General features: G+C 39.3%; 3 protein-coding genes across 8 annotated transcripts; 1 reads left to right on the forward strand and 2 right to left on the reverse strand.

Moving 5' to 3' along the window:
- Window positions 1-8,996: 8,996 nt before the first annotated feature.
- Window positions 8,997-12,652, reverse strand: LOC121983971 (serine/threonine protein phosphatase 2A 57 kDa regulatory subunit B' kappa isoform-like). 4 transcript variants are annotated; one of them, XM_042536693.1, is made up of 4 exons: window positions 12,418-12,652; window positions 12,258-12,347; window positions 10,846-12,087; window positions 8,997-9,555 (listed from the first exon to the last, which is right to left on the reverse strand). In XM_042536693.1, exons 3-4 carry the CDS (start codon window positions 12,007-12,009, stop codon window positions 9,190-9,192), a joined length of 1,530 nt encoding a protein of 509 aa, XP_042392627.1. In that variant the 5' UTR covers window positions 12,010-12,087; window positions 12,258-12,347; window positions 12,418-12,652; the 3' UTR covers window positions 8,997-9,189. The 4 variants fall into 4 exon arrangements, with proteins under 4 accessions (XP_042392627.1, XP_042392629.1, XP_042392628.1 ...); XM_042536695.1 differs by having other exon boundaries at window positions 12,162-12,347; XM_042536694.1 differs by having other exon boundaries at window positions 12,258-12,652.
- Window positions 12,653-12,881: 229 nt separating this feature from the next.
- LOC121983972 (trihelix transcription factor ASIL2-like) lies at window positions 12,882-15,841 on the reverse strand. The gene is made up of 2 exons (XM_042536697.1): window positions 14,616-15,841; window positions 12,882-13,232 (listed from the first exon to the last, which is right to left on the reverse strand). Exons 1-2 carry the CDS (start codon window positions 15,731-15,733, stop codon window positions 13,193-13,195), a joined length of 1,158 nt encoding a protein of 385 aa, XP_042392631.1. The 5' UTR covers window positions 15,734-15,841; the 3' UTR covers window positions 12,882-13,192.
- Window positions 15,842-16,013: 172 nt separating this feature from the next.
- On the forward strand, window positions 16,014-20,449 carry LOC121983973 (heterogeneous nuclear ribonucleoprotein Q-like). Of its 3 annotated transcripts, none has more exons than XM_042536701.1 (9): window positions 16,014-16,170; window positions 18,078-18,464; window positions 18,540-18,656; window positions 18,750-18,890; window positions 19,019-19,195; window positions 19,295-19,499; window positions 19,587-19,750; window positions 19,865-19,950; window positions 20,125-20,449. In XM_042536701.1, the coding sequence occupies exons 2-9, from the start codon at window positions 18,108-18,110 to the stop codon at window positions 20,237-20,239; spliced, it is 1,362 nt and encodes a 453-aa protein (XP_042392635.1). In that variant the 5' UTR covers window positions 16,014-16,170; window positions 18,078-18,107; the 3' UTR covers window positions 20,240-20,449. The 3 variants fall into 3 exon arrangements, with proteins under 3 accessions (XP_042392635.1, XP_042392634.1, XP_042392633.1); XM_042536700.1 differs by having other exon boundaries at window positions 16,028-16,170; window positions 17,771-18,464; XM_042536699.1 differs by having other exon boundaries at window positions 16,039-18,464.
- The last annotated feature ends 4,901 nt before the right edge of the window (window positions 20,450-25,350 follow it).

Here is a 25,350-nt window from a genome sequence, read left to right on the forward strand (position 1 = left end):
TTGTTCATGTGGGGTGATTGTGAAGAAGTGTCAAGTAGGTCAAGGTTGTCTGGATACTTGACTGAAAAATTTTGATAAGTGAAGCCAGGTGAAAGTCCTAACTGGGAGATTAGGCAGACTAGAAAGTCCTGGTGAGTGAAGCCAGACAGTTGTGGAAAGTCCTAGTGAGTGAAGCTAGACAGCCTGGTGAGTGAAGTCAGGTGAAAGTTATAACAGGGAGGTTAGGCAGACTAGAAAGTCCTGGTGAGTGAAGCCAGGTAGTTGTGGAAAGTCCTAGTGAGTGAAGCTAGACAGTAAGGAAAGTCCTGGTGAGTGAAGCTAGGCAGAGGAGAAGTCCTAATGAGTGAAGCTAGGCAGAAGGGAAGTCCTGGTGAGTGAAGCCAGACACAGGAAATCCAGATGGGTCAAGGTTGACCAGACATCTGGTGGAAGTCCAAGTGAGTCATGGAGGACCGGACATTTGGCACGAGTAGAAAAGTTCAAGTGGGTCAAAGGGATTGACCGGACACTTGGTGAGAGAGTCCTAGCAGGTCAAGGGTGGTCGGATGCTAGGCATGGTGTACCAACAGGTCATGGTTGACCGGATATTGGTTTAGAGGATTTTGGACTTGATTTTGGGCAAAAATAAGGAGCTGGATCGATCAGCCGATCGATTGGCTCATGCCCAATCGATCGGCTGATCGATTGGGTGAGTCCCCGCGACAAAGGCTTCCCCAATCGATCAGCCGATCGGCTGATCGATTGGGGAGAATTCCTGATCACATAGAAAGCCTCCCAATCGATCGGTCGATCGATTGGGAGCCTCCAATCGATCGGCTGATCGATTGAGAGCTGCGATTTCGCGGAATAAGCCTGGATGGATCGACCGATCGATCCAGGCAATTCCCAAGAGCACAGATGCGCTCTGGATCGATCGGTCGATCGATCCAAAGCCTCCCCAATCGATTGGGAGCAATCCAATCGATTGGGATCCGACCGTTGGCGCAGATATTAGCCGTTGGCGAGCGTTTCTTCGATATTTTTTCGATCCTACAAAAACAACCCTGCGGTTCCAACATGTTCTACGTTGTAATTAGACACTAAAATGATGTAACATCTTATTTATATAAGATTTTTTTGACATATCCAAAAGTCTTTTAAAATGATCTCTAATGATCTTCACCGCTAAGATATACTCAGTTTCTCCCATATCTGTTGTATTAAATTGTGATGATAATCACTTCTTTGTTGGGACACTTCGAAGCTAAAGGGAGGTGAATAGCTCATCTTGCTCACTCACTCACTTCATAGATGTTGTTGTAGTAGATAAACTCGAAGCAAAGCTTCCCAATGCTAACACAAGGATTTACTTAGTATTCATCTCAAGATAAGGTGACTAATCTAAGGATTCGGCCTTCTCTGACGCATCCACTATGAAAATACTTATTCTCAAAAATAATCCAGAGGTAAAGAATGTTAGGACCAAAAGTAGCTAGAGGGGGGGTGAATAGCTCGTCGCGTTCGCTCGTTGCTCGGCGTTGCTTGTTTCTTCAAAGATGTGCAGCGGAAATACAAAGAAACAATCACACAACGCTAACACGGTTGGTTTACTTGGTATCCACCTCACAAGAGGTGACTAATCCAAGGATCCACACCAACACACACACCCTCCACTAAATAAAACTCTCCTTTATGGTAACTACCAAGGGCGGAGAAGCCCTACAAGACTCAATACAAGAAGAGAGGGAAAGGATACAAGAAATACAAGCTTACAAGCTTACAATGAGTATAAACCCTAACCCTAGCTTCTCTTCTTGGCTTTGATCCGCCTCTTGACTTGGAGAACTTCCAAGATCCTTCAAGAACTGGCGATCTGAGCTTTGTGAGTGCTGTGGAGGAGCCGGCGAGAATTCTGGAGTGAATCGGTGAAGAGATGCCGAAGGAATCGTGCGCCTGCGGCCTTTATCGACGCCAACGGTCGGATCCCGATCGATTCGAATGTTCCCAATCGATCGGGGAGGCTTTGGATCGATCCACGGATCGATCCAGAGCGCATCTGTGCTCTGGAGTAACGCCTGGATCGATCCACGGATCGATCCAGCGCTTATCGCGCGAAGCAGCATCGTCCCGATCGATTCACTGATCGATTGGGACATCTGGATCGATCCACGGATCGATCCAGAGGCTCTCTGTTCGCTAGAAAAGGCCTGGATCGATCCACTGATCGATCCAACACTTGGTTTTTGCCCAAAACCAAGTTCCAAGCCTCTCAAACCAATATCCGGTCAACCTCGATCTGTTGGTACATCATGCCTAGCATCTGGTCACTTCTTTGACCTGCTAGGACTTCCCACCAAGTGTCTGGTCAATCCCTTTGACCCACTTGGACTTTTCTATTCATGCCAAGTATCTGGTCACTCCCTTGACCTACTTGGACTTCCATCAGATGTCTGGTCAATCCCTTTGACCTATCTGTATTTCCTCGTGCCAAGTATCCAGTCAATCCTTTGACCTACTTGGACTTCCCAACACCAGATGTCCGATCGTCCTTGATTCATCTGGATTTTCCCTTGCCTGGCTTCATTCACCAGGACTTTCACCTAGCTTCACTCACTAGGGTTTTCCATCTGCCTAGCTTCACTCACTAGGGCTTTCACCTGACTTCACTCACCAGGGTTTTCCATCTGCCTAGCTTCACTCACTAGGGCTTTCACCTGACTTCACTTACCAGGACTTCCATTCTACCTAACATCCCAGTTAGGACTTCCCAATCAAGTATCCGGTCAACCTTGACCTACTTGACTCTTCTTCAATCAATTTCTTATTGTCAAACATCTAAACTCAAACCAAGACTCAGCTTGGTCAACCAGGTCAACCTTAACCTGAGGGATGTTGCACCAACAAAGAAGTCTCGTACAAGTTCACACACAAAGTAATACAAGAAGAAAGAAACGAGAAGCTAATACAATAAAATCTTACAAAATTACACAATGAAACCCTAGTTTGCTCTTCTTCATGCTTGGAAACACCTCTTGATTAGCTTGGAAGTACAACAACACTCCTCTCTAAACTTCTAAGAGCATATGTGTGCCCATGAGAAATGTGGACGAGAGAGATCTGTAGAAATAGTGCAAGCCAAAATCCTTTTCTAGGGCTCTTCGGACACCTTAATCGATTAAGAATCTTCTTAATCGACTACCACGTTAGCAATCTGTATAACGACTATTTTTCTAAAGATTAATTGACTACCTTAGTCGATTACGCATACCTAATCAACTAGCCTTATTGATTAGGCATGCTTTTGTTTACGCAAGAATGACCCATAAGTGATTAAGCTTCAGAGCTTAATCGCTTATTGTACCTATTATTTCTTATAGAAATGCTTTAATCGATCAGCCTAATCGATTAAGGCGAACTAAATCGATTACCCTAATCGATTCAATTTCATTTATCGCGACAATGAGCTTAAGCGATTATCCTAATCGCTTAAGCTATGATAATTGATTAGCCTAATCGATTATCAAACCCTAACTTCCAAACCTAAGTCTAGGGTTTGTCCACCCAACATAGGTCAACTGTGACATATTGGGATTTCTTCACCAAGTGTCCGATTAATCCTTTGACCCACTTGAATTTTTATACTCATGTCAAGTGTCTGGTCAACCTTGACCCACTTAGATTTACCATATCGTGTCAAGTGTTCGGTTAGTCTTGACTCACTTGGACTTTTAATCACTAGGTATCTGATCAACTTTTGATTCACCTAGATTTTCTACTGTCTAGCTTCACTCACCATGACTTCCTCGCTGCTTAGTTTCACTCACTAGAACTTTTCACCTGACTTCACTCACCAAGACTTTTCATCACTTAGCTTCACTCACTAGGATTTCCATCTGCCTAGCTCACTCACAAGGCTTTTCACTTAGCTTCACTTACCAGAACTTTCATCTACCTATCTTCACTCATTAGGGGTTTTCACCTGACTTTGCTCACCAAATTTTTCATTTTCCTAGCTTCATTTACTAGGACTTTTCACCTGACTTCACCTATCAGCTCAAGTAGCTCCTTGTGTGTGGAGAAACCTCACCACAACTTGTACAAGCACGCTTGGGATGCTAGGGCACTTGGAAGACTACTAATAGGGGTTAACCATCTCTATTTCATCAATCTTTGTCAAACACCTCGAGCTCTATTTAATAGAGCTCGGGAGGAAACACCTAGCTGTATTTCCCGCCACCAGTTTATTGGTAAAGATACCAGTCGACTGGTCCTAAGTGAAATTTGATCGTTATAAGCCAACGGCTAAATACTAGTCGACTGCTACAGTGTACCAGTCGACTGCTATAGTAACTATTATAGTAATGGTTGGCTGCTATAATTCCAAACGATTATTTTCGCAACCAGCGGGCACAAAAACATTCTGTGTCCTGCTCTAGTCAACTAGTTGAACCTTAACCCTAGGATTTGATCTTCGAGTATATTCACTCAGCACTCGTTCTCGCTTGACCAACCTAGACTTAGCCTTCTAGCCTCCTCCATCAGCCTCGCATTCCTGAATGTCTCCCCATCTTTCACGCCTTGCCTTCTGGAGTTTTCTTCGGCCTTGTCCTTCTTATCGGATCTTCTTTTGTCAAGAGGCTCCTCACTTCGGGACTTCAATCATTGCCAAGTCACATTTAGACTTACGTTTCCAAGACTGCATGCTTGGACTTACACCGCCAAGATTCTACTTGGACTTTCACCTTTTCCAAGATCACACTTGGACTTTTCCTTGTTTTACTTGTATCCTGTACACTCACAATGCATATCAAATACAACAATAAACCTAACTTAAACCTTTGCCCAAACATTAAAACCTAGGGGCACATAAATTGCTCCAACAACCTTCACATTCATTAGACCATAAATATCTGAATAAATTAATTGCAATGGTGATTCAGCTCTAATAGTCTTACTAAATGGTTTCCTAATTACTTTTTCATTAAGACAATGCTCACATATAGACAAGTGAATCTTAACCCAAGTGCCCAATAGGCCCTCTCTAGCCAATCGATTCATATATTCTTGTCCTATGTGTCCTAATCTAGCATGTCAAAGCTCATTAGATATACATGCATCACTAGTTAGAACAATATTTGAAAAACAACCCTTAATAACACAATTAACATCTGGTTCTACATCAAGAACCATAATACCATTTGATAAAAAATTATATTCAATTGAAACTAAGTCAATTTTAAGTTCAACACATCGACTGTAGAAATTAATGTTGATACAGTCTGACCTGGCTGTTGTTTTGATGTTGACACTGATTTAAGTTTGTATCGGATATTAATTAAACTCAGATTGATTACTGATCAATGTTGATCAGGTGGAAGGGAAAAGTCCAAGTATGGAAACTTGGCACGCGAAGTCAGAGAGGGCCCGGTAGCTCGTTCTCTGGACCGGACGAAGTCGGAGAGGGCCCGGTAGCTCGTTCTCTGGACCGGACGAAGTCGGAGAGGGCTCGGTAGCTCGTTCTCCGGACTAGGTCAGAGAGGGCTCGGTAGCTCGTTCTCTGGACCGGACGAAGTCGGAGAGGGCTCGGTAGCTCGTTCTCCGGACTAGGTCAGAGAGGGCTCGGTAGCTCGTTCTCTAGACCAGGAAGGATTTAGGGTTTAGGGCTGGGAAGCTCTAAACCTACCTACATAGGCATTGGATATCTGATCGGTCTGTTGACCGATCCAGTGATACTATGGTTATCTGATCGGTCACCAGACCGATCAGTAACCAATCAGTAACTCACTGTGAGAATTACTAATCGGTCTGTAGACCGATCAGTAACCAATCAGTAACACTCTGTGAGATTTACTAATCGGTCTGGAGACCGATCAGGAGGCAATGAAGTTCGAGAGAGAGTATAGGGGATCGGTCTGTGGACCAATCCACCTATAGCCTGATCGGTCCACAGACCGATCAGAGCTCTCCTGGACCGATCAGGCCATAGCCTGATCGGTCCAACAAGCTGTGGATTGATCTGTTGACCGATCCAAATACTGTCTGAAGTTTCTGCTGTTTCTTTGCAACTTCTGATCCATCTGATTTGACCATCTGCTGTTAGCTTTTTAAGTTACAGGTTGCAGGTATCATGCCAATGCTTAAATTCAAATTAAGCTCCATCAGAAGAATAAGACAAAGGGTTCTTTCTACTGTGTTTCGCTGCAAATGGTGCAATTAGAGCATCAACGGTTACTGGCTGCGATCAGGCTGTGATCTGGCTGCGATCAGTTGGGAATCAGCTTGACTCTTGCTCATTGGTTCGAGCTCAGAGATCCTAGTGAAGACCATGGGTTCTATTGGTGTGAGTTCAGAGAACCAGAGGAGGAGGAAGTGTGATTGGCAACGTCGTAGCTTGCAGTAGGGATTCGGTGCAGGTTGACAGCAATTCGGGATAGGCTGAACGCAGTGGAAGCAGAGGCATAGGAAGAAGGATGAAGAGAGGTTCGAGAAGAGAACTCTCGGTCGATCAAGCAAGGGTGCTGAGCTTTGAGTTCTTGGCTGTGCTTCCTTCTTGTGCTCTGTTTAACTGTTGTCTTCGCGTGGCTGTGAGTTTTTTTTTCTTCATTCTCTTTAGCCACTGATCTGTAAGTCTTGTGCTTTATTTACATATCTTCTGAGACTTTGTGGAGAGGTTACTCCACCGAGAAGGAGAGATCTTTAGCCGGTATCTATCCGGGGTGTGATCTACCGAAAGATCAAGGGATCGTCCACCTTACAGACACGCCGAGGAGTAGGGGCAAGTTATCCCCGAACCTCGTACATACTGGTGTTAGTGGTGTGTGTCTTTCTTTTCCTTGTATTAGATTTTCATGTGCATATTTCCGCTGCGCTAACGATTTGATTGAAGATTTTAGTTAAGTTTTAGAGGAGGCTATTCACACCCCCCCCTCTCTAGCCATCCGAAGATCCTAACAATTAATATAATACCCTAAATCAAGAAGACATGTAATGAAAATAAGATTCTTTTAAATTTCAGGAGCATACAGGACATCATATAAAAATAAAACACTATCACCATGGAGGTTGACTTTGCAAGTGTCGACTCCTTTGACTTCAACTCTTGTATTGTTTCCTACATAGATCTATTTGTTGCTAGCTAATTCCCGACGGCACTCTACAAATGTAACTCGCTCCAGAGATACATGGTTTGTTGCTCCTGAATCTATAATCCACAAAGGATAAGAATCAGCTAGCAATACTAAACTAGCAATAAAATACTCAGGAATATGAGTCACACTTGGATTTATCTTTTTTGGCTCAGTGCACTCCCGAGCCAAGTGACCCTTCTTGCCGCAGTTAAAACAATTTAGTTTGCTTTTAGGTTTCACTCCAGGCTTCTTTCCTTTCTTCTTGATTGAGTCATGTCCCACATGTTAGATTTTGAGGGATGTCCTAAGGTAATTACCTTACGATTTTTAATAAATATAAATTTACTATTTGAGTGCATATTATATGTTTGATTTTCTTAAACTTATTTACTGAATGTCTGCAATATAATTCATAGCATGAGAGAAATTATGATTGGATCATAACTAGTGATTATCTCTACATGTGTAATTATGAACGTATTGGAATTTCCCTAGTCATCGAATTAATGCATTCGGACATCATCAATTATATAAGACTAGCACGGGTTATACTCCTTGGTTTTCTAAGTGGTTGCTTTCTCACCGGTTGGAGACATTGGTATGTCGAGAGTTAAATGTGGATGCTAGTTATAGTAACTAGTTCATTGGAGTGACTCGCTGTAAGACTTCATATAATTATCTATATATATGGATATGTCTGTGAAACTCTTACTGCAGCTCGAGTGCAAGTTTCCTTCGACTTGAGGTTTTCAAGTCATCTTGGCTATGAAGATTTATACTTTGACATCTTAAGCAAGCACCTCATCAAGGTGTGGACCCGGGATGATTGGGTATAAGTCGAAATGTCTAAAGATGTTTGGATAGCCCACAAAGGATTCACCGCTACTTGCGAGGAGACGTATACCTTATGACTACTCGTTAGAATTATTACTCAAAGTCTTTGGCCAAAAGCATCACATGTTAAGTGTACGAGACTCTTGTACACATGTACGAGTAATTTGAATCCGTAGAACAAGGAAATATTACTTGGACTATGTATGATGTAGTGGGGCAGACACATAAACCATGTCTTAAACTAAGTGAGTATAAGATAAGTGAAAGAAACAAGACACGATCCACTGTAACTACTGAAGGATTTAGAATTAGTTCTAAGATAACTATGATTTTACAATTAATTATAGATCATGATATACTACTCGTTATTAAAAGAGTGATCATAATTTCACAAACTAAATCCCTTTCTTCCCACGATGAGAAACAAATCTCACGTTCTGGATAATACTCTTTTTTTTTTTTCTTGGGCGCACCTGTTATAATAAAAATTATCTTAAAAATAAAAATGGATAATACTCCTTTTTTTTCTTGGACGCACCAGTTATAATAAAAATTATCTTAAAAATAAAAATGGATAATACTCCTTTTTTTTCTTGGACGCACCAGTTATAATAAAAATTATCTTAAAAATAAAAAAGATGGAGAATATGGACATGCCCACGTTATGAAAACTCACGTTCCCATTTCCTACACCGGAAACATAACCACTCGTTAAGTGTGGGGCCTATCACTCCCGTCTGAGTAATCGTACTCGGAGCTACTTCCCATCATTTTATATGCTTCAGCGAATTATAAATTTTTCTCAAATCTAAACGAAATTGTTTGTTTAATTAATTATTAAATACAAATGAATAAGATAAGTTACATTACTTATTAATAACAATTAATCACTTAAAAAAAAACAAAGTAGGACTCATGGCACTTAATCTTTGTAACCACTGCATTCAATAACGATCTGTCAAACATTGCCAAATTTCACTGAATCTTTGGACTCGCAATGCACGAACGCAATAAGATCTTGACAAAATTCTGATCAAAAGCAATAGACGAAAAAGATGGAATAAGCAATCTGCTTATGCTGATAATAAATATCATCACAACAATGGATGCCATAACTCACACAAGCTTTTCTCTATGACACATCTCAACACGGATAATAGTAACTAGAGGATCCAATAAGGTTCAAATACAGCATGACCTCGAGATACTCTTTGTAGGTTTTCTCACAAACGATAACATCTCTGATACTTCAAGAGAGAGCAGCAACAACTGGAGGAGAAATAACAGGTCTCACCTGGACAGCTACGTTCCTAGTTGCTGGTTGGAAAGCAGCAGTCGACTCCAGATGCTCCCAGGTCATCCTTCGCTTCTCCATTAAATCTTGTTTCACTTCCTCCTCCTCAAACTTCTTTTTGCATGCTAGAAATAGTTCTTCATCCATCTCGTATAATAACTTCTTAATGTTTTGCGTCAGGTTCAAAACAGCTTGATTCCAATGACTGCGAATGTTCCTTTCCAACGCCGGCAATATTAGTGGCATTACTGATTGCCAATTTTGTGATACCAGACTAATCACTCGGTCATTGTTCCACATGAGTAAGGCTCTCTCTGCAACCTGGAAGCCATGTAAACCCTTTTGTAAAAAGAAGGCGCAAAATTGGGTATTGAATATCATTATCATCACCAAATGTGCTAGTCCATGCAGATCATTCCAAGAACCAATTTACTGAATAGAAGGGATAGAAACACTTGCTTAAGAACTAAACATGATTCAAAAGGGTTTAGGTCACTAATTGCCATCTACAGACCACTATTACAATCAAACTAGTGATGAATTTTAGAATACAAATGGAGAATCAGACTTTGAGTTTGTGATCTAAGCTCTGGGAATTACTGCATGTTCTTCATGAATACTCACACTACAGGTAACTTTTTCGTGGACATACAAATGCTTACTTGACCCACAATTTATTGTTAAAGTCAGATTCGAAAGAGGCACTAAAATTGATGTACCTTCATTTATCAGATGCCCTGTGAACAAGGTTTTACTAATCACAAACCATTTGTATCTATACTTCAAATTCGTTCAGTGATTTAGTATAGGACTCCATAAAGAAGCAGCAATCCAATTGTCTATTTGATACTAAATGACTGGTTAAACAATTAACTAACACCAAACATAGGTCCATATTAACACAGATATAATGACAGCATTTAGCTAATTACAGGAGCACGGCGTCATGCAAAAGTAAGAACAGTCAAAAGTTCATTGTAAAGGTTACATGAATTACTAAATTCCATATGCATGCATTCACCCTGTGCTGTTGAAACATATGATACAAATAGAACAAAGTGGCATTCAGCACTTGCAAGTTCAACTAATTCAGCTGCAGTTGAGCTAGAATCGCATAGAATGCACAAATGTTAGAGATAAGTGAAAAAGTTTTCAATGCTTGAAGGTGTCAACTAGCTCAGTTGGACCGTGTTGGTGGTCTTGCTGGAATAAAATCCTAAATTTGTCTAGGGTAGAAGTTACTCCTTTCATTCTCCTTGAGAAGAGGTTTTTGAATGCTTGCCCTTAACTTTTAACAAGCTATGTCTTAAATCGTAAGGTCATTATTAAGAGCAAATAATGGAACATGAAAAAACCCACATTGGACTCTCTTTTTTTTAACAAGAAAACAGAAAGTACGAGGAAATTAACGTACTCGGCGACAATAATAATATTTTCAAGAAAACCTATCAGTGAACCTCACACAAGAATTCATCCCCATTCATCAGTAGGTCAAAAGGATTTACCTTTATGCTCTCAATAACAAGATCAGACATAACTTCGTTACGCAGTCAAAGTAAGTTTACATAAATAAGATAATTTGAGCATGACTGGTTAAAGGGTTTAGATCACCTGGAAATGGGGGCTATTAATACAATATCCAATCCTCTGGAACAAAGGAAGCATACACTTCTGGATATCCACTTCATTAGTGGCTTCCAAGATTTCCTCCAACTCACTTAAAAACATGATTTCCTTTTGACTGTTAGTCACAGGCCAATATCTCAATAACCCATTTATAACTGCAATTATTAGCTTAGGCTCTTTCTCTACAAATTGTGTCACACAGTAAATTAGCTGTTGATGATAGACACCTAGGCCTTTTGGCTTGTGCAAAGGTATTAGGACCCTCCATAAGAACAGTTTATGCTCCTCTTTTAGAGGCAACGCAAACCCACTGATGACACTTCCAAAAACTTCAAGCAATTCAGCAATACCATTATGTCGGTTTGTTTCAAACACAAACTGGTAAAATATATTGCTCACTGCTTTCCGGATGAACGGACGATGCACCATGAATTTTCCATAGATTCTGTGCAAGATTGCTTTCAAGCAATCTCTTTCCCTGGGATCCTCGGAATCAAAGAGGTGCAGCAGTCTCACAATGAAAGAATGATGCACATACTTCTTCGCAATCTTGGCATCAAGTGAGGACGACTCTAAAAACTTAAGGAACAAATCATAGACAAGTTGCAGGTGTGACCAAGCTGGTTCAAACGTGGGCTCTTGCTCTTCAGTCTCGCCACCACCAGAACTGGAGCGAGTATTAGGTGGGAAGGCCCTAAACAAGTTGCTAGCAAACATCTTACAGCTAGAAGAAATGATGGGCTCAGTGAAACAAGAACCCTCAGAGTCAACGTAATCGATGCTATCTAATAGTGCCTGCCGCTTCTTATCCTTCTCAGCAGAGTTCTTGTTGGGATCCGAGAAATCGAAGACAACACAACAAAGATTCAACTTGCTGACGAAAAGGTTCTGCTTTTCTGTATCAGAAACATCATTGAATAAAAGTAGAGGATCGATGCTGGTTACTACACTCGACGGGAATATGGAAGAAGCAGTCCGCTTGACAGTGGTCGATCGGGAGGCAACTACATTACCGCTGCTGGTCCTCTGGATTGGGTTCCCGTTCGCAGACGTCGTCACATCGCTGCCGGATTGGCCATGGGAGGAGCGAGGGGAAGCATCAGATTTGGAAGACTTTCGAGGTAATCTACTTAGGAATTGCTTCCACATGGTGCCCAAGTTGGGGGTGGAGTCAGATCAAAAACTCATGCTGCCAAAGTTTGGCGACGAGAAAAAAATGTCCCAAACCTACAGCAAATTGCAGTTCGATTTCAGACAAGATATAACAAAGGTACTTTTTGCGCAAAGAAAAAGAAACCAACAATTGCAACGCAGGTTCGAATTGTTTCGAGAAGGAAAAAGGATCATTTCTTTCGTAATGAAAAGAACGGACAATCTTGGCGTCAGAAGTACTGTACTTTCCAGTAGAAACCAAGCAAACACGAGGAAGCATCCGAGATTCAAGAGCAAACACAATGCCCGTCCACGTAGCGTCAAGGCCGAGCAACCTGAAGCGAGACCATCGAAGACGTCAACCTGGAAAGCGACTGCAAGAAGGAAACCAAGGGAAAGCAAAACCTCAAGTCGTTGGGGAGTGAAATCGGACGAGGGGCTCCGAGATCACGGATCAGGCTAGAAAAACTCGATCAGAGGCCTTGTTCGGCGAGAAGAAGCCGAGTAGCAGCCGGAACTCGATAGATCGGAGCCTCCCTCGTTCTCCCCGCGCCCTCATTCCGAGATCGGATTGGATCGCTCAGCAGAGGCGAGGTCGCAAGGGGAGGAAGTACAGTGCCCGAAAAGGGTATATAATGAAAATAAGACACGGCGAATAAAATAGCAACAGCAAGGTCCCTTGTCCTCGAAAGCGACGGTTACGATTGCAACTGAGGGCCCACAAGAAGAATCTTAGCCGTCGATGAAAAATTATTAAATTCAGAATAATAATCTGGGAAATGACATTGATGTGATCTGAGAGACAGGGCAACGTCTAAAGTTGCGTCAGGATGTGATTAGTTTAAAAATACATTTAATGTAGCATTATTAGCAAAATTATCGCCAATAAAAATTCATTGATACTCTTGAGAAAAGAATATATCATGCAAATGTATAAGTTACTGATGTCTCGTCATGAACTCTCCATTGTCTTCAGTAGCTATTCAACGTGATGGAAACATCACTCTTCCTATCCACCAACAGCTAAATTGTTCTTCATTCTTGGCACATAATAAGATTATTTCAAACGAAAATAAAAATTTCAACAGCTTCCAAGCACAACATTCTGGTTCTGAATCTCTTGTTGAACGTAAATAGAGTACCCAAATAGCCAATGGAAGAGAAGCAATCACTGGATCGATCATACAAAAGCAGTGAGGAAGAGGGAAGCAGAGATAAACCTACAAGAAGAAGACAACAAATTAGAAGCCTAAAACAATCTGTGCTAAGAATGTTGAAGAAAATAAACATAGTGTTAAAGAAATTTGAAGGTAAAAGGCTTATACCAATCAAGACACCAATCAGAGAAAACTTCTGAAGAAAGTGTTCAAGACCCACAATCTATTATTGTGTCCGAACCAAAAAAATGAATCAAGCCAAAAGTTTCAGTTTTTTTTTTTTGGTGTGTGTGTGTGATTTTACTAAATCAGTTGTGTTTGATTTGCATTGCAAAATTAGTCAATTACAAAAGAAACTAAATTAAATAACCAAATTTACAATTCCAAATAATAAATATATTTGTCATTGAGATTTTCTGAGTGATTAGACATACAAGAATTGTCACTTGATACTAAAATTAGAAAGTACAAACTTATGGTAGGTTGCATGTTATTTTGCTCCCATTATGTTTTTGAAAATTTCAATTTCATCTTATTCGGTTGGGTTTCAACAGGTTTGATTTGCAATACTCGAGCTAATAAAAATGCCTCATAGAGAACTTATCCAATATGGATATACTCAGCTTCAGATCACAGGACCCAGAACATGCCATTGATTCTATAATTCAGATTTCTGATTTCATGATAGCATATCCTAGTAGTACCTATAAGTAAAGCCATCGATTATAGCTTATGTTATTACATTACATCAGTAAACATCAAAGAAATTTTAGTAGTCTATATGACAGGACATTTTATCTGAATCACCAATTACAATAAATAATCTCAGGTTTTATATGAAAAGTTAGCTATAAAGCCTTTGTAAGCTCAATAATTCACAGTAGAGAAATTTGCATGATGAGAATTTGATCAGAATAAATTATCAAAACTTGGTTGAGGAGATATGGTATGAATCATTAATACTTGTAAAGTTGCATCAAATGGATCCATCAGTATGTCAAGCACCACATTTAATGTTATTGTACCCAATAAAAATAGAAGCCTAGACCTTCTAGTCTTCTCTCACTTAGGAGTGAAGATTAAAAATATATCTATATTGCAACAAACTCCCAAATGTTATTATTAGAAAGTCATAAGTGAATAAGGTACAATTGTAGCAACTCACAGCCCACCCTAAGATAATGTGAAGGGAAGTAAATCACACAGTTAGTTTATAGCCGATTGCCAAGTGGATAGAGGGTGGGAGGAGTTTTTCCCTGAGGGCATGCGCCCTAAGTGAATAAGCTACAAGTACTAAGAAAATGTATCATGCACAATTTCAAATTTAGAAGATAATTTGTTATCAATTTACCTAAGAAAACGGTCAGCAAGAAAGTACTGATATAAAAAGAGATCAAACGCAGTATACACAACAAAGGAAAAAGTTAAAAAGTGATAGTAGATTACCCGCCCAAGTTCTCAGTAGAACCACTGTTATCATCTTCGTCTTCTTGTTCTTCATCATTACCATCCCCATGTTCCTCACTTAATTTTGCAATTTCTAATTGTGCTCTCTCCAAAATTTGTCTTTTTTGCACCTCCAAATCCCTTTGGATCTCCTTCCTCATCCTTTCTATCTCTGATATCTGCTGCCTCTTGTTACTCTCCATCTTCTCATAGATCTCCCCAAACTTCCTAATCGACTCAGCCAGCATCCTAAAGGAAGAATCTGAGCTCCCCGATAAATTTTCCCTCTTTGGTGGAAACCCATCAGAGTCGTCCTCACTTACACAATCCCTCATTGCACTATTACCATCACAACTATCTCGGTGGACATAAGAACTACCAAACACATTCTCTCCAGCATCAACACCATAGGGCAGCTTTGGTTGTGGAGGCGGCAGCGGCTGCTTTCCTGAAGATAGAAGGGACGATGACGGCAGTGACATCAAGGCATCCATCTTCTTGAAATACACCCACTTGCTTCCAGATTTTCCGTCCGCTGTCAAAATCGCCTTCTCTTTTCTGTATTTCTTCTTTAGGGTATCGATACGGTTCCGGCACTGAGAATCCGTTCGATGAACCCTGGAACTCTGCAAAACCTTCTTATGGACCTCGCTCCACTGATCTGGCCGGAGACTCTTCCTTCCATTCTGCATATAGCGATCACCCCAGCTATCGAGAAGGACAAAGGTCAATTCTTCCGACCACTCCGTCGGTAAAATCCGGGTGGGAGGCTTGGAAGGAGCCACGGGAGGAGCGGACACATGCGGGGCAAGTTCGAACCCTAAAGCGAATTTATCGATCCGCCGACGCTTCTCGCGGTTGTCGGACGAGGAATCAACGTCTTCGCCGCTGGAGTCCCCATCGCGACCGCCTACATCATCATCTTCGTCGTCTGAAGGTCGATCCGCATAATTCTGCTTTCGCTTCTGCTGCTCCTCCTCGTCGTCTCTGGCGAGATCAGCTGAGTGACGACCAATACGAGGAGGATTGGGGCGTGTCGACGAGGAAAGGGCGGGCCGAGGCTTGAGGTGGCGGGGTTCGGGAGGATATCCGGCGTCTTCGTCGTCGGTGTCGTCCATTGACGGAATCCAGGTGCTTCAGCCCTAATCGGAGAAACGCCCAAACCTATAAATTTCAGTACATGGCGAAAGATGCGATCCAGAAGCGACGCGACACATCATACCCACTAACCACCCAAACGACTTCCGAAACGGGTTCCGAGTCGAATCCGTTAAATAAACAAAATTTATAACTTATTTAGTAAAATTTAAGTGGGACCCGATCAGTCATCCAATTAGTTAAATATTTAATACCAACTAAAAAAAAGGCAAGGGCGTTTCTGTAAAATCATTGAATGAATAAAAGCAGTTCCTGCCGGTTGGATTGATTCCTCTGCTTCTCCGCCGCTAGGGTTCCCAATCCCACTTCTCTTCTAGTCTCTGGTGAGCGGGTGCTTCAAACTACCGCCGCATCTCGAGCGGTTCCCATCTCTTCGTCTCCTGCGCTTGTTTCTCTGGTGAGTCTTTTTGCGCTCTTCTCTTCCTTCTCGAAATTTTCTTTCTAAAAAAAGACTTTTTGTGGGATTCATGCCTCGGAGGTTGGAAAATGGCTAGGGTTACTACTTACTATTTTAAGAATTTTCTTTTATGGTTTCTGTGGGTGAGGACTTCGAGTGATTTCGCATTCTTGTTGTTAGGAAAGTGAAAATTTTCTTAATCTGATGAGTTGGGGGGCCTTTGCCCTTAATGGTTCATCCCTTCATATTCTGAGTTATGTTCACCCCCTTGTCTACTGAATGGATTTTTGTTTTGTATGTCGTTTACTTCTTCTCATTTAGTTCTGCCCGTAATATGATACTGTTAGCTACCTCTTTGGTAGACGAATGACGATAGGAGAAGAAATTGAAGTTTAATAGAGAAGGTAAAACAAATAGAGAGACCATTGAGTTCATCCTACCATATCTGGTTGAGAAACTATCCATTAGCCTGGTTGGAGTAGATTCTTGGCTATTGTTGTCTTCTCTGGTCCGAAGTAAAGCCTATCAGGGATGGCTATATAAGAGCATCCACAGTGGGAGCTCCTTCATTGATTTCGAGGAGAGCTGCTTCTTCGTGTGTTTTTTTATTAAATGTTTTTTTTAATTTCTGTTTAAACAAATAAAAATAATAAAATATTAAAAAAAGGTTTGGTAACATTATTTTCCTTGTTAATTTGTGAATTTAAATTTTATAAAAATTTAATTATATATAATTTAAAATATGAAAGAGAGATGAGAAATATATATAATGAAAAGTGTGGGACTCAGTGAAGGAGTTGTTGAAAGGTTTTTTTTATAGTAGAAAGATGTATGAGGTTTTTTACTTTTAATGTGGCACGGATATGGCAACGAAAGAGCTCATGAAGAAGTTCTACGTATGTGGATGCCCTAAGTGCACCTCAAAGTAAACAATATATTTATGCATATATGCGGGAATGCAATTGCCCAGGGTAGTAGGGTACATGGTCTCTCTTTTGAGAATTTGTTAGGCTATATATATATATATAAGTTGTTTTATTGGTTCTTCAGGTAATATATATAAGTTCTAGTCTGGCTCTAGCTTTGGAATATATGGATAGATGATATGGGTGAGTCATAGTAGCAAGATTGGAATGTTTATAATGTGCATGCAGAAGAAGTTACTGAGTGATCAGTCTTTCTTGACTAAGAAATGTGCACCAATGAAACTTAATCGTCACACTAAGCCATGTATTTAGTTGTTCCCTAATAATATTTGGTACATGGTTTGGTGATTGATCACTAGTAGTCTATACTGGAATTTTATTTCATCGACTGATTAGTACCTTGTGAGATTAGAAATCATTTTGGATGGCTTAACTATTATTTTCTGCTTGCAGTAGCACTAATAGTCTTTTCGCGGAGTAAGTGTTTTTTCTGTTTAATAGTAGAATTCTTCCGTAATTCTGTGATAACATTTGTAAACATGATTGCTCTGCTCATTCTTTTATTTAGTTGTCAATATAATTTCATTTCATTGCTTATTTCTCACATTATTTTTTTCCTTTTCCTTTTTTTCTTTGATTCTTGTGCATTGGAAAATAAATATTTGTGCACATAGACCAACATGATTACATTGGACTTCTGCTTCATATCTTATTTAGTCATATTTTCTCGTTATGTTGCCTCCGCGAGAATCACTTGCTTCATTATCATTGAAATATTTTCTCTTGCTTGTCTCTTAGTACTCAAATTATTACCAACCACAAAAAACTATGACTTTGAAATTCCTTTGAGCCATATCATGGCTCTGATTATCTTCAGATTCTTGTTCTATAACACTTGTTGCCCTTTTCTATTTTCCTCATTCTGGTGTATCTATTTTCCTCCTCTTGGGAATGCTTTTTGCTCCTGTTCCTCTTTCACAGTGCCCTGTGGGCTTCTTTAAAATACACAAGATGCCAAGGGCAAGAGCCGCTTCTGTTCATTCAACTGAACCAGAAAACCCGGTTGAACCTGAGGAACAAGTTGACTTTGATCCAGAGGTGGAAGAAGAGGTTGAATATGAAGAAGTAGAAGAAGAGGTAGAAGAAGAGGAAGAGGAAATTGTAGAGGAGGAGGTCGAGGAGGAACAAGAAACCACCACTACCAATGGAAATATAGATGAGAAAATGGATGAGGCAGAGAGAAAGAAGCACGAAGAACTCCTTTCTCTTCCTCCTCATGGATCAGAAATTTATGTTGGTGGATTAACTCTTAATGCATCTGAAGATGAATTGAGAAGGTTTTGTGAGTCTGCTGGAGAGGTGACTGAGGTGAGCCATATGATATTTTTCTGTTGTGTTCTGTTTATTTGTAAAATCAGTTATATTCAAGATCTGCAACCACAGGTGAGAGTGATGAAAGAGAAGAATTCCTCAGAGAATAAAGGATATGGATTTGTTACTTTCAAAACTGCAGAGTTGGCATTAAAAGCTATTGAAGTACTAAATAATACTGGATTCAAGGTAGACATCCTTCAGCTTTTTCTTTGTGAGTCACTTTGACACTTTGTTTTCAAAATCATTATCTGAATATCCATGGTATGTCAATGTATTTAGGGTAAAAAAGTGAAGTGTTCAACATCTCAAGCAAAAAATCGACTGTTTATTGGTAATATTCCTCGGACTTGGTCATTGGATGATTTGAAGAAAGTTGTAACAAGTATTGGCCCTGGAGTGAATAAAGTGGAGTTGATAAAGGTTAATATTTGGCCTCACAACACATCTTTCCTTCTGTTTTTTTACAGTATCCTTCCTCAAATCTAGCCTCATTGTTGTGGAAGTTTCATAATTTTTTGGAATTAATCGAATAATTATTTCGTTCTCAGTCTACAGACCCCCAAAACCCTTCTCATAACCGTGGCTATGCCTTCATCGAGTATTATAACCATGCATGTGCTGAATACTCAAGGAGCAAGATGTCCGCTCCAAAATTTAAGTTAGATGAAAAGTCCCCAACGGTGAGCTGGGCTGATCCTAGGAGCGGGGACTCTTCTAGTTCTCAGGTAAATTATGTACAGCCTGCTTTGTTATTGTTTCATAGCCAAGGTCAGATCTTTCCCAGAAACTTCTCACTTACATTGTCTTCTTGCTAAACCTTACAGGTGAAGGCTATTTATGTTAAGAACTTGCCAAAGGATGTGACAAAAGATCAGGTTACAGAGCTATTCGAGTGTCATGGTGAAATCACAAAGGTTGTACTACTCCCAGCAAAGCCTGGACATGAGAAGAGATTTGGTTTTGTGCATTTCAAAGATAGGTTCATGGCTATGAAGGCACTCGAGCACACTGAGAAATATGAATTAGATGGTGATTCTTTGTTGTGCATTTTTTATCATGAAAATCTAGTTGTTTTCTAATTATCATTCCTTGTTACATATTGTTTGTCCTAAATAGGTGATGTCCTTGACTGTTCACTAGCAAAGCCTCCGGCAGAAAGTAAAAAACCTGAGCCAGCATTAAGTGCTCAGGAAGCTGCTTTGCTTCCAAACTATTCACCTGGGTTTGGATATGGTGTCCTTGGAGGTCCATATGGTGCTTTCGCCCCAGGGCTTGCTCAGGTATAAAATTCTTGTAAGACAAAAGCAGTTGGAGATATTTACTTGTGTTTATTGGTAATTGCTTCCTCCATGTTTTCCATTTGCCATGTGTTTCTTATTTCGTCTACCTTTCAGCCCATGATTTATGGAAGGGGGCATACTCCGTCTGGCGCGGCCATGGTGCCAATGATCTTACCGGATGGACGACTTGGATATGTATTGTAAGTGAGGAGACTTTCCTTATGTTCATAATTTGCCTCCTGTTCCTTGACAACTTAACTACAACAAAAATATCAAAGTTCTATGAATTCCATGAGAAGTTTATCCATGGTGACATGGGTGGATGTCTCATCTCACTAACTACATTTGTCCTTGTGTTCCCTGCAATGTTTAAGGCAACAACCTGGCTTTCCTGTGGGCACCCACCAGCAGTATGGGCGAAACTATGGTAGCAGTTCAAGCGGAGGGAACAACGATAGCAGTCGCGGGCGCAGATTCCACCCCTACTGAAATCTTTACTGATTCTTGTTTTGGTTGTAGCTACCAAGAACTTTGTACTGGGGGCCTTGTATTCACAAGCTTCCATAGCTAGAGCAAGTTCGTTAAATTATCGATGCTCTATTTGTAGGCTGGAGTGTTTGATTTTCTATTATCCTTGGACTTCAATTGAGTTGCTTGATTAGTAAATACTAGGATAAATCAAACAATTTGGATTGTTTAGTTGATGCGTCTGGTCCACTTCTTTGATTCTTGCAGTTGAACAGTTTTGTGATTCGATATTTGTCAACCCATGGATGTATTTTCAGTAGTTATTATTAATCCACGCAAGTTATTTATCATTGGCTGATAATTATAGTAGAATTAATGGTTCAATGTGCTTTCTCAACTCTAACTCAGTAGCGTTCAAGAACTTAATTATCCTGTTTTGTAATGGATATTTAGTTTTTTTTTACAATCCTATTCCAATAATGTTTTCCACTGGCATGATCAGAAATTCAGAATGTTGAATAACTCTTTAAAACTAATAATAATAATAATGATAATAATAATAATATATAAAAAAATATTTGTGTGGATGCAATACTTGATGCATAGTCTAATATAGAACAGCAAGGGTACTTAGGGTACTTAGTGGACATTGTTTGTGATTTTAGCGTCAAGAACTTCATCTATCCAAGGAATTTTGAAATTTATTTAATTTTCTATTAAGTTATTAGTGTGCCTATAATTAATATTTTTTTTAAAATTTTTTTATTATATAATTCAGATATTTGATTAATTTTGAAGATAACCCATCACATATAAATTTGAAGTCTAATTTATTTAGTGGAGCAAAAATAATATCGTTCGTCTCAAATGTCCAGTATACAAATAGTAAATGACTAAGGATATTAGTATAAATGATCGTTTACACAAGAAAGATAAAATATCTAATAAAATATTTTATATTCATTGAGAATTAACTTTATATATATCTGTATATAGTTATAACTAGTAAACACATTGCAATTTATTTATGCACGTTTAGAGGTTGACTTTTAAAACAAACTCTTTCTTAATTTGAGATTCCTCATATTTTAATTTTGTTTTATGTTTATATGAAAATTTAATTAAAAGACATTTCTCTTATAATTTAAAATAAAATTGTTTTGGATAATGTTATCAGAACTATGAAGTTAACAAATACCAACATTTAAAGTGTTGTTGTAAATGGGAGGATATATATATATATATATATATATATATATATATATATATATATATATATATATATATATATATATATATATATTAAAGACAATGTTAGATATGTTGTAATTATATACAGTGATTAAGAATGAGTAAATGGGTTAAATCAAATTACTTAATCAAATTTCGATTAGGTTAATTTAAAATTATTTTTAAAAAATATTAGTTAATTTGGATAACTCGCTTCGATCTTAATTTTAAAAGTTCAAATTTGATTGAATAAAAAATAACAGTCGATTACTAAGTTGTTACCTATTGATTATTATAGCAGTTAAAATAAAATATTTAATAATCAATTGTTAGATTCGACGATCGATCGTCACTTTATTGATAAGAAACATCTCACCTGTTTATCTTACTATTTTATGATTTTATCCAAAATCTAGACTATTAACACATTAATTTTGATGAAATCAAAATAAAATTATATTAATGTCATTTTTTTTTCATACTAAAAATAATTTTAATATTTATTAATAATTTTCTTTTGTTATTATCATGATTTTCTTTAGTTCCGCATCTTATAATTGATAGCACCGTGAATGAAAAAACTTAAATAAATACTTTGGACTAGCAACGTTAAATATGATATAAAAAATTTAATTAATTTCTTACAAGGAAGAGCTTGTCCAGTAAATTATAATTACTAGTCGATATTGTCATGGAGACATGTGCCTGCTTCGGCCTATGAAACCTTAGTAATCAAATTAAATAGTTTGTCTATTTTTCCTTAAATTCAATAGCCCTATATATAAGGTATATAATCCTGTCTAAAAGCTAGAGGTGGAGTGGTGTTGACTAAGCGAAGACCTTTAGATTGAATCAAGGACCATTGGCTGGTGTGTTAAGCTCCTTACACACACTCAAATGAGCCAATGGAACGTCCACACCCAAAAATCAGGGAAGGAGTCCTAACGAAGGTCCTCCGATGCTCAAATCAGTATATCACCCGAGTGGGAAGTAGCACAGTAGGAATAAATAGCAAGATGCGCGCGAAGTACAATGTATGAAGTGTGCGTACGTCGCTATCGGGAAGGACCCCTGGTTTATATATCACCATTAGAATCTTCACAATCATGAGATAACAGAGAATGTCGAGTGTTAGAAGTTGTCGAGCAACGAAGTATATGTATCTTGTTAAATTTTGAGATATGTCCTTATAGTTTTTTCTATTTATTTGATAAATATATATTCATTATTTGAGTGCATATTATATGTTTGATAATCTTAAACTCATTTACTGAATGTCCGAAATACAATTCATAATATGAGAGAATTTGTGATTGGATCACAACTTGTGATTATCTCTACATGTACAATTATGAACGTATTAGAATTTCCCTAGTCGTCGAATTGATGCATTCGGACATCATCAATTCTGTAAGACTAGCACGAGTTATACTCCTTGGGACGCTAAGCGGCTATTTTCTCACTGGCTGGAGACATTAGGATGTCGAGAGTTAAATGTGGATGCTAGTTATGATAATTAGTTTATTGGAGTGACTCGTTGTAAGACTTCATATGGTTATCTACATATATGGATATGTTTGCGAAGCTCTTACTGCAGCTCGAGTACAAGTTTTCCTTCGACTTGAGGTATATAAGTCATCTTGGTCATGGAAACTTATACTTTGACATCTTAAGCAAGCATCTCATTGAGATGTGAACCCGGGATGATTGAATATAAGTTGAAGTGCCCGAAAGTGTTTGGATAACCACAGAGGATTCACCGCTTCTTGCGAAGAGACGTATATCCTATGACCACTCGTTAGAATTATTACTGAAAGTCTTTCGTTAAAGCATCACATGTTAAGAGTACGAGACTTTTGGACACATGTACAAGTAATTTGAATCTATAAAACGAGAAAGTATTATTTGGGTTAGGTGTGACGTAGTCAGCCTAGTGGGAAATGACACATAGACCATGTCTTGAATTAAGTGAGTATAAGACGAGTGAAAAGAACGAGACACGACTCACTATTACTACTGAAGGATTCATAATTAATTTTGAAATCAATTATGATTTTTTGGTTTATTGGGGATTATGATGTACTACTAGGTGTCACTCATGATCGTTTCATAATTAAGTAGTTAATTATGGACGGTCAAGATAAACCGGAAACCTATTGGGTCACACGGACTACAAGTCTCTAAAAAACGTAAAACAAGTGAAAGAATAGGATTCTTAGATCAAGTGATAAATATTTGGTTGGACCATACATAAGACAAATATGGAAATACTTGTCGAATCAGAAGTATGGATAGGCCACATCTCTTATGAAAGAGTTAGACCCTATTTAAATTAGTCATGAACCAACTTAGTTTATTTGTGAACCAAACCAAAGAATTAATGAACTAATTTTTGGTTATAGGATAATGGGTTGGATTTAGACTTTCTAATCCAACTCATTAATGAGGGTCATATATTGGTATGGTTAAGAGAGAAACATACATCGATTCATTAGTTGGCTTGATAAGAGTTTTGTGAAATCCTGAACTTAACTCTCCTCTCTCGGTCTCCGCTCTCTTTTCTCCTGCCGCCAACAACAAGAGGGTGGTCCCTCTTGTTGCCGTTGTTGGAACCCCAAGGTTGTTTTGGTGTGATCAACAAGTTAAGTTAGATTTTGTGTGTTTTTAACCTTGTGTCTAAGTATGCAGGAGCTTAGGAGCACAGGAAATCGAGCGGAAGACGCAGCTAGCGAGAAGGACGGCTCGCGGTGCGTTCGAGAGACGAGGCGTTGCGGAAAAGTACACTGACGAACGAGAAGGAAACGTGAGGAGGTTCCGAGGGACAAAGACTGCGGATGAGTACACTGGCGGACGAGAAGGAAGCACGCGACGATTCCGAGGGACGAGAAGCCGGAGCGGAAGCCTGCTCGAGAAGACCGGAAGTTGGGTTCGTGTGAGCCCTATTCCGGATGACATAGATGACCCAAGCGAACGGAACCGGAGCAGAAGGCCAGGACCGGAAAGTCAACTTGGTTGACTTAGGGGTCCGGGCGCCCGGATCCATTCCAGGCGCCCGGACCGTCCGGGCGCCCGGAGTTGACTTTTTGACCAGATCATGTCAAGCGTGATCCGTTGCGGCAGGGATAAAGTTTTATCCCCTCAGGGCGCCTGGAACCCTTCGGGGCGCCCCAACCAAGGCTATAAATATAGCCTTGGTTTAGAAGTTTTTCATCAACTCAGAAATTGTGTATTTCAACACTTGCACGCTTTCAGTTGTAGTTTAGCTTCTAATTTTCTGTGCGTTATTGCTGTAAGAGGCTTCTTCGCCTGAAGGAGTACTAGTGCGATATTTTCCTTCGATTAACAACCTCCCAAGTTGTAACTAAGTGAAATTTTTGTGAGCCTCTTCTTTTACTTTCTGTTTATTTATTTTATGCAATTGTTAGTTTAAGAAAAGTCGAGAAGGGTTTTGTGTTTTTTTTTTTTGTAGGCTATTCAACCCCCCTTCTAGCCAGTCGCCGCGATCCAACAGCCGTGACACACAAGGAAGAAGAGCCTCTTCCTGTTTTGCTTCTTTTTCCTCTTGATCCCTCTTCTTTGCTCGTGGCTAGTAACTTCCGAAGGAGAGGCGTATATTCACGGAGTTGTCTTGAGGAGCTCGGTATGGATACGAATAGAGGCGATGTTCGACAAATGTTGCTACGATTGATGCCCTTCTCTTTATAGTTCATCCTTAAGGTATACCTAAAATAATTGTTATTCGTTTTCGTTTTGTTTTATGATCTTATCTAGTGCCATTGTATCCTGCATGCATGTGGTGTGTGTTGTAAATAAATTAAATTTATTTATGTTTAGTCTTCTGCTATGCATGTTTACGAAACGTGTTTTAGCACACTTCATCGGACATATTTCAACATATCTTG

Source organism: Zingiber officinale, chromosome 5B (genome assembly GCF_018446385.1).
Source record: "Zingiber officinale cultivar Zhangliang chromosome 5B, Zo_v1.1, whole genome shotgun sequence".
NCBI lineage: Eukaryota > Viridiplantae > Streptophyta > Magnoliopsida > Zingiberales > Zingiberaceae > Zingiber > Zingiber officinale.